Raw genomic sequence first — 18,181 nt, 5'->3', positions numbered from 1 at the left:
TGAGGGTCGGACACGACTGAGCGACTTCCCTTTCACCTTTCACTTTCATGCACTGGAGAAGGAAATGGCAACCCACTCCAGTGTTCTTGCCTGGAGAATCCCAGGCGGGTAAGCCTGGTAGGCTGCCGTCTATAGAGTCTGACACAACGGAAGCGACTTAGCAGCAGCAGCAGCTTGTCTTCTTGGTCCCATCACTTTTAGGGAATATTCATTCATTCACCCAAAGTTCACAGGCACCATTCAAAACGTTTCACATCCATTTTTCTATTGCTATCATTCGGTCCTGTCTAGGTGCGTGAGGAAGGGAACGGATGAGAAACTGGGGCCCAGAAAGGTGAAGCGACCAGCCAAAGGGCACTGATCAGAAGGGGAGCTCCCAGCTGCAGTTTCCCCACTCCCTCTCCATGCATCCTGGAACAAGAGGAAACCTCACTGAAACGAATTCGGATCTCGGTGGTCAGAATCCTGAAACCACGGCTCTGGGGTCGGGGAAGGGGCGCGGAGCCCATCACTCCTGCAGTACAGATGGGGAGACCGAGGTCCAGAGCCCGGCGCTCCACCGCCCGCGGAGAAGAAGGGGGCGCGTCCTCCCTGGAGGGCCGCGTGGCGCCGGGGCCGCCCCCCTCCTGCCTCCCGCCCCCGCTGCGCCTGTGCCCCCTGCCCTGCCTCTGCCCTCGCCACGCCGCCTGCTGCGGAGCGAGTCATGGTGGCGGCACGGGCGGCGGCGTGGCTGCTCCTGGCTGCGGCGGCCTGCGCGCCGCGGGAGCAGGACTTCTACGACTTCAAGGCCGTCAACATCCGGGGCAAGTTGGTGTCGCTGGAGAAGTACCGAGGCTCGGTGAGTGTCCGCCCGCCGGGCCTCGGCGCCGCCCCACCGGACCCTGGCCGGGGAGCCGAGCGCCCAGGACCCTGCCGGGTGGGGCTCCGTGGGGCTCGGGGCGTTCGGTCACCCAGCCCTGGCTCCCCGCCCCCACCCAGGCATCCCCCCCGGGCGTGGCACCCCCAGATCCTCGGCCGGGTCTGTCCCATGACTACGTGGCACGGCCCGGCGTGCGCGGTGAAACCCGAAACTCTCGCTGCTCGCGCCGATTTCCCTCCCAGCGCTTTTGGGCAGCGGGGCACAGCCTGTCACGCACCGGTTTAAAAATTAACAGTAGCAGCCTTTGTCTCTCCCATCCCCAGTTTCCGCGACTGGAACAGAGGCAGTTGGCGATATTAAGTGCAGTGAGAACACTGGAAATGAAAGCTCGGTGCAGAGGAAGTAATCACTTCAGATGCACCGGGGCCTTACACATCGTCTTTTGGAACAGCGGTCCCAACCTTTTTAGCACCAGGGACTGGTTTCATTAATGACAATTTTTTCAGAGGGTGGGGAGGGTGGGGTGGTTTCAGGATGACTCAAATGCGTTACATTTATTGTGAACTTTATTTCTATTATTATATCAGCTCCACCTCAGGTCATCAGGAAATAAAGCCCAGAGGACATAGCAGAGTTTAGAGTTCTCTCTAAAACTTGGGGAGCCCAGTTTTAGAGAGTACACTAAGACCCAGAGATGGAGGGTCACACAGCGCTAGAAAGCAGGGAGCCTGGAGGAGAACCACCCATCCATCCGTGGTCTCCTTTAGGCAAGCTTTTAAGATGGCAGCTCAGATTGAGATGGAAGTCATCCAGTAAAATTGCTACCTCCTTATAGAGGGGGCATCTCAGCTCAGAGAGGACTTGAGAGAGGAAGTGTGCCTGGGTGAGTCTTTGAAACAAGAGAGAGTTTTAGCAAAACCAAGAAGAGCATTTCAGGCAAAGAGAACTGTCAGTGCCAAGTGGGAGTCCCTCAGCCGGTCTCTTTGCTACCCCATGGACTGTAGCCTGCCAGGTTCCTTTGCCCATGGAATTCTCTTGGCCAGAATACTGGAGTGGGTAGTCATTCCCTATTCCAGGGGATTGTCCCAACCCAGAAGTTGAACCCAGGTCTCTTGCATTGCAGGTGGATTCTTTACCATCTAAGCCACCAGGGAAGCAAGGCTCAGAAATAAACAGCAAGAAGGGTGACAAGGGGTAGTGAAGTCCTCAAGCCATTCTGCTTGAAGGAGTATAAAGCATGACGCTGAAAGATGAGGCTGAAGAGGGTAGGGAGTGATCAAAAGGGGCCTTAAACACTTTATTCAGGGACCTAAATGTTTCACTGCATGAAACGAAGAGCCCTCCAAGTTCACTTCTCAAGGTAGACCTGGGGCTGTGTGTGGAAAGGATAAGGAGTTGGTCTCTAATGGACCGGTAGGCCCAGCCTCCAGGTTTGGATGAACCACACAAGAAAATGGCTGTTAGCAATCTTCCAGGAGCAAGGCCATCTTCAATGAAGAAAGTACTCTCTACCCCTTGAAATTCTCAATTATGCTGGGAGTCCTGTGGATAGTAGCCCTTGTCCAGGGTCCCCCCCTCCCCAAGGTACTGTGAGGTTCAAATGACTTGCAGTGTGGAAACCCTTGGTAGAGTGCTGTGTGCTTGTGATTCTTGGGCCCCAGCAGAAATCTCATCCAGGACTCAGGGAAATAGCCAGTCAGAGCAGGACCCATTCCCATTCGGGCCTTCCGTTCCCTCTAGTGCAGCTCATCAGAGAGAGCCCCAGGTTTAACACTTGACCAGCTCTTCTACTTGTTAACTCATTTAGTATTGAGAACCTACTATATACTAAGTACCATGCCAGCCCTGAGGGTACAGGGGATGCAACGGTGAACAAAGTGGCTAAGTTTCAATTTTAATAGAGCTTATATGAGGTCGAGAGGAGACAGACAAGAAAAGAACAGAGACACGAACAATATAATTTCTAATAGTAAAAGGTACTAAGGCAAAAACAGACACAGACTGTTTGTTTTTAGAAGTAATAAGGCATCTAGGATGTGAGGAACAGAAATCCTGGAAAAAACCCAGAAAGTGGTCCCAGAATTCTGAATGTTTTCATCCTCTAGGTCATTGATAAATCCTAAAAAGCATTGGACTGAGAGGTCTAGAATTCAATCAGAAAGAAATTTAAAAACAAAAACAAAAAATCCACAAACTCACCCAGATGCCAACAGGTAGAGTTAGAATTTGAGGCCAGGCAGTCCAGTTCCAGAGCCCATGTCTTAATCTCCAGCTTTAGAGGGAAACCAGTAACAGACAGGCCAGGAAGCTGTAAATGATAACTATGAATTAACCCAAGCTTAGTCTGCTCCTTTGGCAGTATAGTCATTCATTCACCTGCAAACAGCTACTGGCTCATTATGTGTATTTTACTACAGGTTTTTTTTGTTTTTTAATTAGAAGAAAAAAAAAAAACACTGGCTTCCTTACAAATGCTACGTGCCTGCCACAGGGAGACATAGCCATGGGCAAAGTTGAGTGGCTTGTGTCCTCAGGCACAAGCTGGGAGACAGTCCTTTAGACCAGTGTGGAGTGCAGATGAATGCGTGACACTCGGAATGCCCTTGCCTGTGCTGTGAGGTTATGTACATGTAGGCCTGTGCCGCTTAGTCGCTCAGTCATGTCTAACTCTGCAGCCCCATGGACTGTAGCCTGCCAGGCTCTTCTGTCCAAGAGGGTTTTCCAGGCAAGAATATACTGGAGTGGGTTGCCATGCCCTCCTCCTGGGGATCTTCCCAAGCCAGGGATCACACCCAGGTCTCCCGCGTTGCAGGTGGATTCTTTACCATCTGAGCCACCAGGGAAACCCACTCCCCAACAGTGTGAATGGTTTATTTATTTTGCATACACATGTGAGTTTGCATCCGTACTGATATATGTATATATACAAATTAACTGTGTGTATTTGGGTGTATCTGTGTTTTCAAAATTCCTGGGTGGTTCAGTAGTCAAGAACCTGCCTGCCAGTGCTGGAGACAGGTTCAATCCCTGAGTTGGAAAGATCCCCTGGAAGGGGAAATGACAACTCACTCCAGTATTCTTGCCTGGGAGAATCCCATGGACAGAGGAGCCTGGTGGGCTATAGTCTGTGGGGTCACAAAGAGTTGGACGTGACTGAGCACATAGGCATGTCTGTGTTTTGGTCACTTAAAGATAAGCTTTTTGGATTCAGGCATGGAAATAGAAGTAGGATTTCCCTCTCTCTAAAAGTATGGGCAGACACACAAGATGTAGGTTAGAGATAAACAACCTTTAATGCTCTCAGCGCCCAGGGATCCAGCAGAGAAGAAAGAGGAAGACCTCTAACTAGTGAAGGGAGCTGAAGGGGTCTCACAATATGGCCTATGATGACAAAATGGCCACAGGCTGGGGCCCCAAGAAATGGGTGAGGGAGTTACAGCTCAATGGTTCTCATCATCCAGCCCAGTGGTTCTCAGCTGGTGGTGATCTTTCTCCCCAGGGGACTTTCAGGAATGTCTGGGGGAGACATTTTTGATTAGTAAGACTAGGCAGCTAGTGGGTAGAGGCCAAGGATGTGGCTAAACATTCTACAGTGAACAGGGCAGCCACCTCACAACACAGATTACCCACCCCCAAATGTCAGTAGTGCTGAGGTTGAGAAACCCTGCCCAGCCTGAGCATGTCTAGTGCCCTGAGCTGCCCCTGGCTCTCTACGGAGCCAACTGGTATAATCCCGCCGCTTGTATTAACAGGTGGCCAGATTGATAGGACTTGGCTGCCCAGATACAGGGTAAGATTTTAAATCCTGCAATAATATGTAACCAGAAGCTAAAAAATAGAGCATTGGTGCCAAAATTGTAATTGCAGTCATATAATCGAGTTCCATCAGCCAGCTTTATATTTATCACGTGAAGGCAATGAATAAATGTGTTATAAGGCAATTATAAATTTAAAGGTTAGTCTAGTGACAGAAGGAAGTGGTATATTTTTTTGCTGGAGGGAGAAGGGCTAAAAAGGATTGCCCCGAGGTTCTTGAGATCCTTTTATCAAGGAAACCACGTCTGTCTATGTACCCATTACATAGGCAATCATTTATATGTGCACACTTACTCATTCACTCAGCACATACGTTCTAAGACTTTTCCATGTGTCAGCCCCAGTGAAGTGAACATAGCTCCTGCCCTCAGCAGGTTCACATTCTAGAAGGGAGGACCAACAGGTATATAGGCAACTCCAGTATAGAAAGATGACTGCTAGTTGACTGAGCCAGAAATTAAACGCAGGTCTGCCTTTGTCTCCTGTATCACCTCCTGGTGGGAGTTCACCAGTATGTGTGCCTCTCTCTGTGATGGTGTTCTTTCTGTGTGTGTGGGCATGAGTGATGTGTGCCAAAGTATCTTTATGTCCTGGGCCATAGGCAGACCCATTGATGTCTACTGTGTGCTTATTCTGTTTATGGACGTGTATGCACACATATCTGTAAGCCCCTGCATGTCTGATTTCATTTGTGCCTGTGTGTATGTGTTTGTGTATATGTGAGAGCATTGTTTACATGCGTATACGTTGTGTTCTTGCATATATGAGAGAATGCTTTTATTGTTGAGGGGTCACACATGTGGGCACGTCAGGGCATGTGCCTCTTCTCTGGGTTGTGTATGTGTTTGGGTTTTGTTTTTGCTGCCCAGGTGTCCCTGGTGGTGAATGTGGCTAGCGAGTGCGGCTTCACAGACCAGCACTATCGGGCCCTGCAGCAGCTACAGCGGGACCTGGGGCCGCACCACTTCAATGTGCTTGCCTTCCCCTGCAACCAGTTTGGCCAGCAGGAGCCCGACAGCAACAAGGACATCGAGAGTTTTGCCCGCCGCACGTACAGTGTCTCTTTCCCCATGTTTAGCAAGATTGCCGTCACCGGCACTGGTGCCCACCCTGCCTTCAAGTACCTGACTGGTGAGTCCCTCAGCTGGCTGGGCAGCAGAAGCTACTGGCTGGCTGGGTGACCTGGGGCCCCTTCTTCATGCCCCCAGCTGGGTTGATGGTCTATTCTAGCACAAATCTGTGAGGATGAACTGAAGAATATTCCTGCCTAAGAATATCTCCACCCTTATTGCCTTGCAGTTTCCCCCAGAGTCACTCTGCAGGCTTCTCTCCACTCTTGTTACCATCCGCAGGGGCTCCTAGAAGGAAACTGGACTCTCAGATTTTAGCTTCACACGGACGACACCACATTCCTGGAGAGGGCTGACAGGTATCTCCTGTCCTGAGGCAGAGGCAGTCAGTCTGGGGACCACAGGAGGGAAAGCTAAAATACCAGCTCTTGGGTAGTCCAGTGGTTAGGACTCAGCACTTCTACTGCCTTCCAGGGCTTGGGTTCAGTGCCTTGTCAGGGAGCTGAGATCTCTCAAGCTGCCAGGCATGGCTGAAAAAAAAAAAAAAAAAGCCCCAAAATACACAAAAGAAGAAAAGATCTTAGTATTTGAGAAACAGATCCCTTCCCAGAAGCCTGAGAACCACAAAATGGGGTCATTAGCCAATCTTGTCATTAAATCCTGTTTCCTTTCTCAGGCTTTTCCCTTCCTTTGGGGGCTCCATTTTTGCCTTCTCCCACCTCCCACTCAATGCTTCTGGTTGCTTTCATATCCCTCACTGCCCTCCCCCAGAATCCATTCACCTGGAAGAGTAAATGACAAACAGCAGTGTTGCAAACCAAAGGTCCCTTACTGAGGCAATTTGAATTTTGCTCTGTGGGTCAGTCCTAATATTTTTCCCCCTCTGTGTGTTTTTATTAGTTCCTTCCCAGTTCCCATAGCTATAGCTCAAACCTGGCCATGTTTTAGAAGCACCTGGGGAGCTCTTTAAAATACATGAGCCTGAGACCTAGTGAAGCAGGACCCAAGAATCTGTTTAATTATAAGCACCCGCTCCACCACCACCACCATGATTCAGATGCAACCAGTCCAAGCACTAATATATGGGAACCATTAAGATTAAATCAGGGACTTCCCTGGTGGTCCAGTGGTTAAGACTTCCCTTTCCAGTGCAGGGAGCGCTAGTTCAATCTCTGGTGGGAGAAACTAAAAGTCCACATGCCTCGTGGCCACAAAACCAAAACATGAAACAGTGTTATAATAAATTAAATTAACACTCCTAAAAAAGGGATTAAATCAGAGAGCAGGTTATAGACTAGGCAGTAGTTTGAGGTCATTAAAACTTTTTGTTTTTTTGTGGTCACACCATGCAGCATGCGGAATCCTAGTTTCCCAACCAGGGATTGAACCTGTGCCCCCTGTAGTGAAAGCAGAATCTTAAACCACTAGACTGCCAGGGAAGTCTCTGAGATCATTAATAAAGGAAGGTCAGATATTGCCTTATCAGGCACTTGACAGAATTCTAAAGCAATGGTTCTCAACCCAGGCACCATATCGGAATCTCCTAGAAAACTTTTAGAAAAGATTGATGCCTGAGTCTTACCCCCAGAGATTCTTCCTTAAGTGGTCTGTGCGTATGGACTGGACATCAGGACCTTTAAAAGTTCTGCCGTTCATTCTAACTAATAGAACCAGTGCTTCAAGGGAGGGATGGATACCGCTAATGGACTTCCAGGAGACGGGGCACAAAGAAGCACACTTTGCTCTCCTTCATTTTCTCTAGAGACTTCTGGGAAGGAGCCTACCTGGAACTTCTGGAAGTACCTGGTGGCCCCAGATGGAAAGGTGGTAGGAGCTTGGGACCCAACCGTGTCGGTGGAGGAAATCAGGCCCCAGGTTACAGCGCTTGTGAGGAAGCTCATCCTGAAGAAGCGAGAAGATTTATAAGCACTTTCCCTCCTCTCCCCCAACCCCTCCCCAGACCGTGCATGAGTGACCAAAGCGAAATGAAATGGTGCTACAAAGGGAGAGACCACTGACTCTCCTCCACTCTTATCCCCCCTACCCCATCACTCCTATTGGGGGAAAATTCTAGTAGCTTGATTATTTGAATCTTAGAGCAACCTCTAGGAACTCCTGACCAGTGAGAGTTCTTGACCAATGACTCACCAGCCGATAGGAACCTCTAGCCCATGAAAATGTGTGGCAAATAGAAGCATTTCAAGCAATAATCTCCTACCTATAAAGCAGGACCAATTCCTACCTCACAGGGCTGTTGTGAGGATGAGGATGAAAAGCCTATGAAAGTGCCAAGGGCAGTGCCAGCTAACCAGGAGGCATTCAATAAGTGGTTTTTGCATATGCACCAAAAAATAAGTTGTGATCAATAAAAACTTGAACTCAACATGAATTTATAGCCGTGAGAATCCAGGCCAAACATTTGTAGCTGTTAACTGTTTTCCTATGTATTTTTTTTAATTACAAAAGCAACACAATTCATTGTAAAATAATACAAGATGATACAAAATAAAAAATGAAAGTATCTCCCTCATTTTCTGTACTCTTGGTCCCTGGAGGTAAATTTTTAGCAATTTGGTACAAAATCTTCTCAGAATTATTTTAATCAAACCAATCATTATTGCCCGATAAGAATTCACTGACCAAAAATACACTTCAATTACAGGCAAAGGATATGAATAGGCAATTCACTGAAAAATAGAGAGGGATCATGAAGATATGAAAAGATGTTCAGCTTCATTTAAGTTGGAAAGACTTTGTTAAATGATAATACCTGTTGTTGGTAAGGATGTGGGAAAATGGGCATTCACATAAGCTGTTGGTGGGACAAACTGGTACAGGTTTTTAGAGGATGACTTGTCAGTATCTTTTAAAACAAAATGTCTACACACTTTGCTCCATCATTTCTCCTTTTAAAAGACTCCCAAACTGTGCAAATATGTATGTACAGTAATATACATGTACATTGTTCATTATAGTGAATATTTTATGTAACCTTGTGTCTATCAGTATGGTTTTGTAGCAAATTATGACACAAAACCAAATGATCCACTAGTACAGTTGTTCAAATGAGTTAATTTCTATGCTGAAAGTTGTCCAAAAGTGAAAAAAGGCAAGTTATAATGAACACGTGCACACACACAAAACAACATCCAGCATAAACAAGAATAATATTTTTATTAAAAATTTCAGTGTTAAGCGTGAGAGAGGGAGGGAGGGATATGGACAAAACTGTTAATTGTTGCTGTCTGTGAGGGCATAGGGTGGGATAACAGGAGTCATTCGCTTTCTTTGTTAGGTATTTTTTTAATGTTTACATTTTGTATGTAAAATATGTATTTCACTTTTATATAAATCTAAAAAGGAGGTATCTAAAAACTGAGCTGATGAGCAAAGTCACTGATCTATAATTTATTGGCCAATGAGAATTTCATGTCCACTTCTCCCAAAGCCACTCTTCTAGAAGCAGGAGACTCAGATTCAAGTTCTGGTTGTGCCCTTGACTCACAGACTGAGAAAATGGTTCCCTCTCTGCTGTCTTCCATTTTCCCACTGGACAGAGAAAGGGTTGATCTGCACTCACAATCCTCAAAGCCTACTTTAATATTCCTTCCCCAAAGCTTAGAGTAAATGAAGGCCTTCTGTGGGCTGACCACAAACCACCCCGTGGTGGCCTCCAGCCTGTCCTTGCGTATTGTTCTCCATGCTTTGGCTTGCCACGTGATCATTTCTGTAGCGACACGGGCACACATACACACACATACACGGGGAAACCCAGCTATCGCAGAAATGTTTGTGATGAACATCTCAGAACCACATTCTCAATGGACATCTCTCTGACCTCACCCTGCTTGACCTGTCAGCCGCATCTGACGTTGCTGACTGTACTGCTTCTCTCCCTGACACATGCTCTTCCCTCAGCTTTCCTGCCCCTGCCTTCTCTCGGTTTCCCCCATCTCTCCCGGTGCTCCTTCCTTCTGGGTGTTTGTCGGTGACTCTTCCTCCGCTGCCCACTCCTTCCTGTTGGTCTTCCTTGGGCTTCTAGGCTGGTCCCTTTTCTCATGTCACATGCTCTGCCATAGCCATCTCATTTTCTCTCAAGATCTTGACCACCATCCACACCCTGCTGTTGCTGCTAAGTCGCTTCAGTCATGTCCGACTCTGTGCTGCCCCATAGACGGCAGCCCACCAAGCTCCCCCGTCCCTGGGATTCTCCAGGCAAGAGTACTGGAGTGGGTTGCCATTTCCTTCTCCAATGCACGAAAGTGGAAAGTGAAAGTGAAGTCGTTCAGTTGTGTCTGACCCTCAGCGACCCCATGGACTGCAGCCTTCCAGACTCCTCCGTCCAGGGGTTTTCCAGGCAAGACTGGAGTGGGGTGCCATTGCCTTCTCCCATCCACACCCTGATGATACCTAAATCTCTACTTTGTATCTACAGTGGACTCATAGCCACTTGCCTGTTGGGCATGACCAGAGACACCTCTATTCAGTGTCTCCAGAACTAAGCTCATCACCTCTCCCTAACACACCTCCCTCCCTTCTCCACAGCCTTCATGAACCCCTTAAGCCCTTCCTTACACACATCACTCACTTGCTCACTTACCGCAGTCTCATTCTTTATGCAACTGCCTTTCCTTCTGTCCTCAGCACAGTGCTTGGCCCTCAGCAGGTTAAACTTAATTTGTATGGGAAGCATTTTGAGCACTGGCTCCATGCCGTCTCTGCCTAGACCTTATCTGGAAAACCACAGATGAGCCAACAGTTTTCTGCAGAAGTTTAGAGTCCAGCTGAGGATTTTGCAGTCCCTACTAGACCTTTGTTCCTAGGTTTTGTCAGTTTTCTGCTGTTTCCAAGCCCCCTCCAATGGGCAAGGGTTCCCCTAGGAAAAATCTCACTTTAAGTTATCAACTGTTACCTCAGTCATTGGTTAAGCAATATCTGCTAACAACTTAGTTTTAAATTAATTCCTTGGTTATCAGCTAACACTTAAATAGTTAATATTTGATTTTATACTAATGCCTTCATTATCTTGTAACACTTTACTTGTAAGTCAAATACTGTATTTATTAGGTTATATCTTTGCACTTCACAGTTTAGTTGGAGAAGGATTCATTTCTGGCTGTGGATACAGTAAGGGCCTCTGTCTTTTGCTGAACTCTTTCCACCCTCAGATGATTCTCATTCACTATCAACTGGTCCAGGTTTTAGAGAAAGAGTGGACCCATTCTGACTGCTTTTTACCTCTCTGAGCTGGGCTAGAGTGTGGAGGGAGGAAAGCATGTGCCAGGGGAATTTCTATAAAATTATGATTGGAAGGGACATTTGTTTGTCAACAAATACTTCTTGGGCATTGCCTACGTGTCAAGTTCTGCATTAGGTTTTAAGGGTACATCAGTGAATAAAACACCAATGTCCCAGCTGTCATGGTGCTAAGAGAATAAAAGAAAATCCAAACATTAAATAATTACACCAATTATTATACAATTACAATTATGATGAGCACCAGGAAGAAGTACAAGAAACTGTGACCATGTATAGTACTGGAATGGGTGGTCATTCCCTTCCACAGGGGATCTTCCCAACCCAGGGATTGAATCCAGGTCTCCTGCATTACAGGCAGATTCTTTGCCATCTGAGGCACCCCTACCTCTGCAGCTGGGCCCATAGTAGGTGTTCAAAAGGCATATATTGCCTGATTAGGCTTCATTGTCATCATCTGCGTCTATTTCTGAATGTCCTGGAGACTGTCTCAACCTCTGCCTCAGCTGGGTTCCCCCTAAAAGTCTCAAGTCCTCCCATGAGAGAGCTGACCAGTCTCAGTTAGATGGGAAAGCCTGGTCAGAAGGCCTTTCCTCTAATCTCTTAGAATACGAGTGCTCCCCTCTGAGCACATGACCAACTGCACCCTGCAGTTCATTCTCCAGACGGGGTCCCAGGGCCACTGTCATCCCTGGTATTAGTAACAGTTGCATGGGACACACATATTTTAAAAATTACTAATTTTTCATATGATATTCAAATTTAACTAGCCATCTTGCATTTTATCTGGCAATGCTAATCCAGGATTGAATACCACACAATAGGAAGTTGAACTATATAGCCTTCTGATCTACCCTGTAACTCCCAGTGAAAGCAGACTCAGGATTAAAGTCCAAGAATTGAGTATACAGTTAACTGGCTAATCAATATAACAAATGACAATATCCCCTTACTAGCTGTGTAACATTGGGACAGTCACTTAATCTCCCTGAACCTCCACTGTTTCATCTAGCCAATAAAAGGAAACCAAGATTTCACCTAATACTTGCTGGATGCAGTGTTAGACACTTCTGTGTGTATGCTGTCTCCCCTAGAATATTCAGACAAACTAGTGTCTGAAAAAGCACTTTCTAAGTGGAAGTGGACTGTAAAATATGAAATAGTATTAGCATTAGTGTAATAGCTATCTGTAGCTGATTTTCTTTACTGAAAACTTGAAGGGAAAGAAGCTTCCCTGGCTTGCTGTTATTGTAGAGAAAGAACAGTGTCTGGGATCTAGTGTCTAGGGCAATGATTCTTAACTGAAGGTGATTTTGCTCACAGGGGACATTTGGCAATGTTTGCAGACAGTTTTGGTTGTCAAACTGGGTGATGGTACTGCTGGCATCTGGTGAGTGGAACCAAGGATGCTGCTAAACCTCCTATAGTACACAGGACCATCCCCTACAGCAAGGAATTACCTGGCTTAAAATGTCATCTGGTTGAGAAATCATGGTCTGGAGTACTGAGAAACAGAATTTATATCCCAGCTCTGCCACTTAGCTGCTGGCTGACTCGTGGACTTTACTTCTCTGGGCCTCAGTGTCCTCTTCTGAGACCTTGGGGATATTAATAGCCCTGGCCTCATAGGCCTATTATGATGATTAAATGAAAATATGCCCATAAATCACTGGAGTACCTGATACCTAGTAAACATTCAGTAAATCATAGTTCTTCTTACAGTTATTTGGGTACTGCTGTCCCCATTTAAGGGCATCCAAAGTGGCATTAGAGGTAAAGAACCTGCCTGCCAATGCAGGAGATGTAAGAGATGCCAGTTTGATCCCTGGGTTGGGAAGATCTCCTGGAGGAGAACATGGCAACTCACTCTAGTATTCTTGCCAGGAGAATCCATGGAGAGAGGAGCCTGAGGGCTATGGTCCATAGGGTCACAAAGAGTTGGGCAAAACTGAAGCAACTTAGCATGCACGCACACATATCCCCCTTTAAAAGATAGGAAAGTGAGACTCAGAAAGAGGAACAGACTTGCCTAAGGTCAAGAGAAAAAGCAGTTCTACTCATGGGGTTGACAAACATCACCAAGAATCTTCTGTTGACAAAGGCTGCAGTTTTCTTGTGTGTGGACCTAAGATGAGACACCAAGCTTGCTCTCAGGAAAGTGGAAGGAAAAGGAGAATTTTACTGAGTGCTCACATACCTATATCTAATATCTTAAGATAGGTATTATTATTTCCATTTTTACAGATGAGAATATGAGAAGTCTAAAGTCTCCTGGCAAGTCAATTGCCAAGTAGCAATTGAAATCCAGGCTTGGACTTCTCTGGTGGTCCAGCGGTTAAGACTTTGCCTTTCAATATAGGGGATGTAGGTTCGATCCCTGGTTAGGAAGCTAAGGTCCCACATGACTCGTAGCCAAAAAAAAAAAAACCAAAAAACAGAAGAAATATTGTAACAAATTCTATAAAGACTTAAAAAATATATTTTTAAAATAAACTCACTGTCCTTATTAATGACCAACTTTTTAAAAAAATTCAAGCTGACATGATACCAAAGTCCTTGCCCTCTCCCTCTATTCTCTGCTTTCTAGGCTCTGGTAACACTCCAGCAGGGATGGGGAGGGTCTAAGGTTGGAGACTTTTATTCTGGGAGAAAGCCATTCACTCCAGGGTACAGCAGTCTTGAAGTAAATTGGAGAGGTGGCTAATCTCAGGCTGAAAAATAACTGTGAATATGAAAAATGCTTGAAAACAAATAGAGTGCTGGACTCATGTCAAAACCAAAGAAGGACGTAGACAAAGGCAGGGTTTGTTTCCTTGAACTTTGGGGACTGGAAGGCCCGAGACAAATCCTTAGTCAGTCAATCAGTCAGTTCAGTTGCTCAGTTCAGTTCAGTTCAGTTCATTTCAGTTGCTCAGTCGAGTCCAACTCTTTGCGACCCCATGAATCGCAGCATGCCAGGCCTCCCTGTCCATCACCAACTCCTGTAGCCCACCCAAACTCATGACCATCGAGTGGGTGATGCCATCCAACCATCTCATCCTTTGTTGTCCCCTCTCCTCCTACCTCCAATCCTTCCCAGCATCAGAGTCTTTTCAAATGAGTCAGTTCTTCGCATCAGGTGGCCAAAGTATTGGAATCTCAGCTTCAGCATCAGTCCTTCCAATGAATATTCAGGACTGATCTCCTTTAGGATGGACTGGTTGGATCTCTCAAGAGTCTCTCTTGGGGACTGGAAGGGACTCTCAAGAGTCTTCTCCAACACCACAGTTCAAAAACATCCATTTTTCAGCACTCAGCTTTCTTTACAGTCCAACTTGACTCACATCCATACATGACTACTAGAAAAACCATAGCCTGACTAGATGGGCCTTTGCTGGCAAAGTAATGTCTCTGCTTTTTAATAGGCTGTCTAGGTTTGTCATAACTTTCCTTCCAAAGAACAAGCATCTTTTAATTTCATGGCTGCAATCACCATCTGCAGTGATTTCAGAGCCCAGGAAAATAAAGTCTGCCAATGTTTTCACTGTTTCCTCATCTATTTGCCATGAAGTGATGGGACTGGATGTCATGATCTTAGTTTTCTGAATGTTGAGTTTTAAGCCAACATTTTCACTTTCCTCTTTCACTTTCATCAAGAGGCTTTTAGTTCTTCTTCACTTTGTGCCATAAGTGTGGTGTCCTCTGCATATCTGAGGTTATTGATATTTCTCCCAGAAATCCTGATTCCAGCTTGTGCTTCTTCCAGCCCAGCATTTCTCATAATGTACTCTGCATATAAGTTAAATAAGCAGGGTGACAATATACAGCCAAATCCTAGTTTCTACCATTCCTGGCTGGGTCCTTGGGTGAGACAAACCTTGCTGAGACTCAATATCTTTATGTATAAAATACCTATACATAGAATCATTTGTTCTCTTATTAGGGGAATTTATTAATTCTTCCTCTCCCTTTAACCCATATGGCTATGCAGATTTTGAAGGTGGCCAGCAGAAGAAACAAGGAGTTGAAATCTATCCTGAATTCTTACTTACCCAGCTTTGCCTTTGGCATAGAGCTGTATCAGGCCAGAGGAAGGGGTACTTTTTTTTTTTTTTTTGCACAAAAGCACATAAAGAACCAGGTGGCACAAAATGGCACCCCTGCCATTGAGAACCAGGTCTTAGACTGAGTGTAGGGAAACCAGACCTGCAGCAGGTACAATTTCTGTCCTAGAGGAGCCTATAGTCTGAGGCTGTGGTTCCTAAGTGATATGATGGTACATGGAAGTGCTCAATGAATGGCAGAGAGAACAGCAGATACTGCAAAAAAAAAAAAGAATGGTACTCTGAGTGTTGGTCACAGAAGGGCTTTCTGTGGGACAGGGTGGGGGTGGTCTTCAAGACGGACCTTGGAAAGTATAGAGGAATAAGATAAGCAGAAGAAGGGAACAACATAGGCAAAACTTGGGAAAGGAGGCTCCTTTCCCAGGGCAGATTGGCTGAAAGAGAGGATTCCTGTAGGAGAGAAGAGGCAGGTATAGTTGGAGAGATATGGACAGTTTCATATTTTAGAGGTCAGACTAGAACCACTGGGGCTGCTTAAACAGCTCAGGTCAAGCCTTCAGAGGATCTCTCTGTTGATAAGTGTGTGATGAGAGAGAATCAAAGTGCAGAGAAAAAAAATCATATAACTCCACCTCAAAAGTCAAATGAATTCTCTTCTACATTATACTGGAAATCGTAGAGAGTGTAACAAAACAAGGGGGAAAGAAAAAGCACCAACTGTAAAGGAAAAGTAAAACTGCCTTTAAAATATATTGCTTGTGGGGAAATTTTTTCATGTTAACATAAAAAAAATCCTAAGCAGCCTATAAAAATGCTGGAACTAATAGGTGAATTTAACAAGATCCCAGAATACAAGGTGAATATATGAAAATAATTTGTGTTTCTATAAATTAGCAACAAACAATTGGAAAATCACATTTTCAAAAAATATCATTTACAATGCATCAAAAATAAGAAAAAGGGAAAAGTTTTAAAAAATGTGTACAAGACCTGTACATAGAATAGTATAAAACACTGCTGAGAGAAATTAAGAACAAAATAAAAGAAGAGATGTATACCATGTTCATGGATTGGGAAACTCGATATTAAGATGTTAATTCTCTTCAAATTGATCTATTGATTCAATGTAATCCTAAGCAAAACCCAAGCAGGATTTTGGGGGAGCAGAAATCAATGAGTTGTTTCTAAAACTGATATGGAAATGCAAAGGACTCAGAAGCACTAAAACAATTTTGAAAAATAAGGACAAAGTTAGAGGATTTATGCTACCTGATTTCAAGACCTACTTAGAAAGCTACAGTAATTAAGACAGAGTGGAACTGGCATAAGGATAGATTCAGATAAGGTCAATGAAATAGAATAGAGAATCCAGAAATAAATCCATACATACATGATTAATTGAGTTTTACCAAAGGTGTTAATTCAGTAGAGAAAAGATAGGGAAGTTCCCAGGTGGTCTAATGGTTAGGATTTGGTGCTTACAGTGCGGATGCCTGAGTTCTGATCAGAACTGTTCTGATCAGAGAACTGTCTGATGTGCCAAGGATGCACGCATGGTAAGTCACTTCAGTCATGTCCAACTCTTTGTGACCCTATGGACTGTAGCCCGCCAGGCTCCTCTGTCCACGGGATTCTCCAGCCAAGAATACTGGAGTGGTTGCCATTCCCTTCTCCAGGGGATCTTCCCAACCCAGGGATCGCACCCCTGTCTCCTACATGTCCTGCATTGGCAGGCAAGTTCTTGAACACTAGCACCACTGCTGTTACTGCTGCTGCTAAGTCGCTCAGTCGTGTCCGACTCTTCGCGACCCCATGGACTGCAGCCTACCAGGCTCCTCTGTCCATGGGATTTTCCAGGCAAGAGTACTGGAGTGGGGTGCCATTGCCTTCTCCTAGCACCACTGGGAAGCCCAAAGTTAAACATATATCTATTCTATTACCTCAAAATTCCACTTTTAGGATTCACCCAAGGTATGTGAAACCATAGGCACCCCAAAAAAGCATATATGCAAAAATTTTATAGCAACTTTATTCACAATAGTCCCAAGGTGGAAACAACTCAAATGCCCAAGAACTGTTGAATGAACGAATTGCAATTTTTCATATAAAGAGTGTATTTCCATGTACTTGACAATAAAAAGGAAGGAACTACTGTTACATGCAACAATTTCTGTTTATCGCAAAAGCGCTGTGGTGAGCAAAAGAGATCAGACACAAAAGAGGGCATACCATCTGATTCTATTAAGACAAAAATTCAAAAACAGATAGAACTAATCTACAGGGAGGGCAAGCAGGTTGTCTCAGGCAAGGCTAGGGGTGGGGAGGAGAGTTGATTGCACCCCAAGGGACAGTGACAGGTGACGGAAATATTCTGTATCTTGACTGCAGTGGTAGCTCCATGAGTATAAATTCACCAAGCTGCACACTTGAAATGTGTATATTCTATTGTTTGTAAAATATACCTCAGTAAAATTGATTAAAAACAAATCTCAAGAGAAACAGCATTGTATAGTAATAAAAGAAATTGGAAGGAATATAAATGTTAAAGAAAATGGATAATAAGCCATCATATATTCAGTAACTGGGGAGCTGTACAGCAGTAAAAATGAATGAACCAGATTGAGCAAACACATAAGTATGGACAAAGCTCAAAAACATAAGATTGAATTAAAAAAAAAAAGCAGATTACAGAAGAATGCATTAATGTGATGTTATTTATTTGAGATATAATCACATGTAAAGCAATCCTATACATTATTCAAAGATCCACACGTACATGATAAATGCATGAATAAGAATATAGAAATGATAAACACCAAATTCAGGAGAGTAATTGTGAGTGGAAGCAATTTCTTACCAGTAGAGAGTGCATGGGCAGTTCTTGTATTATTCTTTATGTTGTTCGTGTGCTTTAAAGATTTCACAGGAAAACAAACAACAAACTAACAAAAACCTAAACCCAAAGACCACCTCCAGCTGGGAGAGTGTCTAACTGGTATCAGGAGATCTGAGCTTTGGTCCAATTTGTCCTTGGACTTCATGTTCCAACCTGGCAAAGCCACTTCTTTCAGGATGAGAGGCAGGAGCCTCATGCTGGAAAAAAAGGGTAAGAATCCATCGTGGGCATCAGAAGAGTG

At 45.0% G+C, this 18,181-nt stretch overlaps 1 protein-coding gene across 1 annotated transcript; it reads left to right on the top strand.

The window, feature by feature from the left end:
- Positions 1 to 685: 685 nt before the first annotated feature.
- GPX7 (glutathione peroxidase 7) lies at positions 686 to 8,227 on the top strand. The gene is made up of 3 exons (XM_068965863.1): positions 686 to 838; positions 5,545 to 5,806; positions 7,508 to 8,227. The coding sequence occupies exons 1-3, from the start codon at positions 704 to 706 to the stop codon at positions 7,669 to 7,671; spliced, it is 561 nt and encodes a 186-aa protein (XP_068821964.1). The 5' UTR covers positions 686 to 703; the 3' UTR covers positions 7,672 to 8,227.
- Positions 8,228 to 18,181: the final 9,954 nt, after the last annotated feature.

Source organism: Capricornis sumatraensis, chromosome 2, assembly GCF_032405125.1.
Source record: "Capricornis sumatraensis isolate serow.1 chromosome 2, serow.2, whole genome shotgun sequence".
Lineage (NCBI taxonomy): Eukaryota > Metazoa > Chordata > Mammalia > Artiodactyla > Bovidae > Capricornis > Capricornis sumatraensis.
Note: the sequence above shows the minus strand (reverse complement) of the source record. Positions and strands in the feature narration are given on the sequence as shown.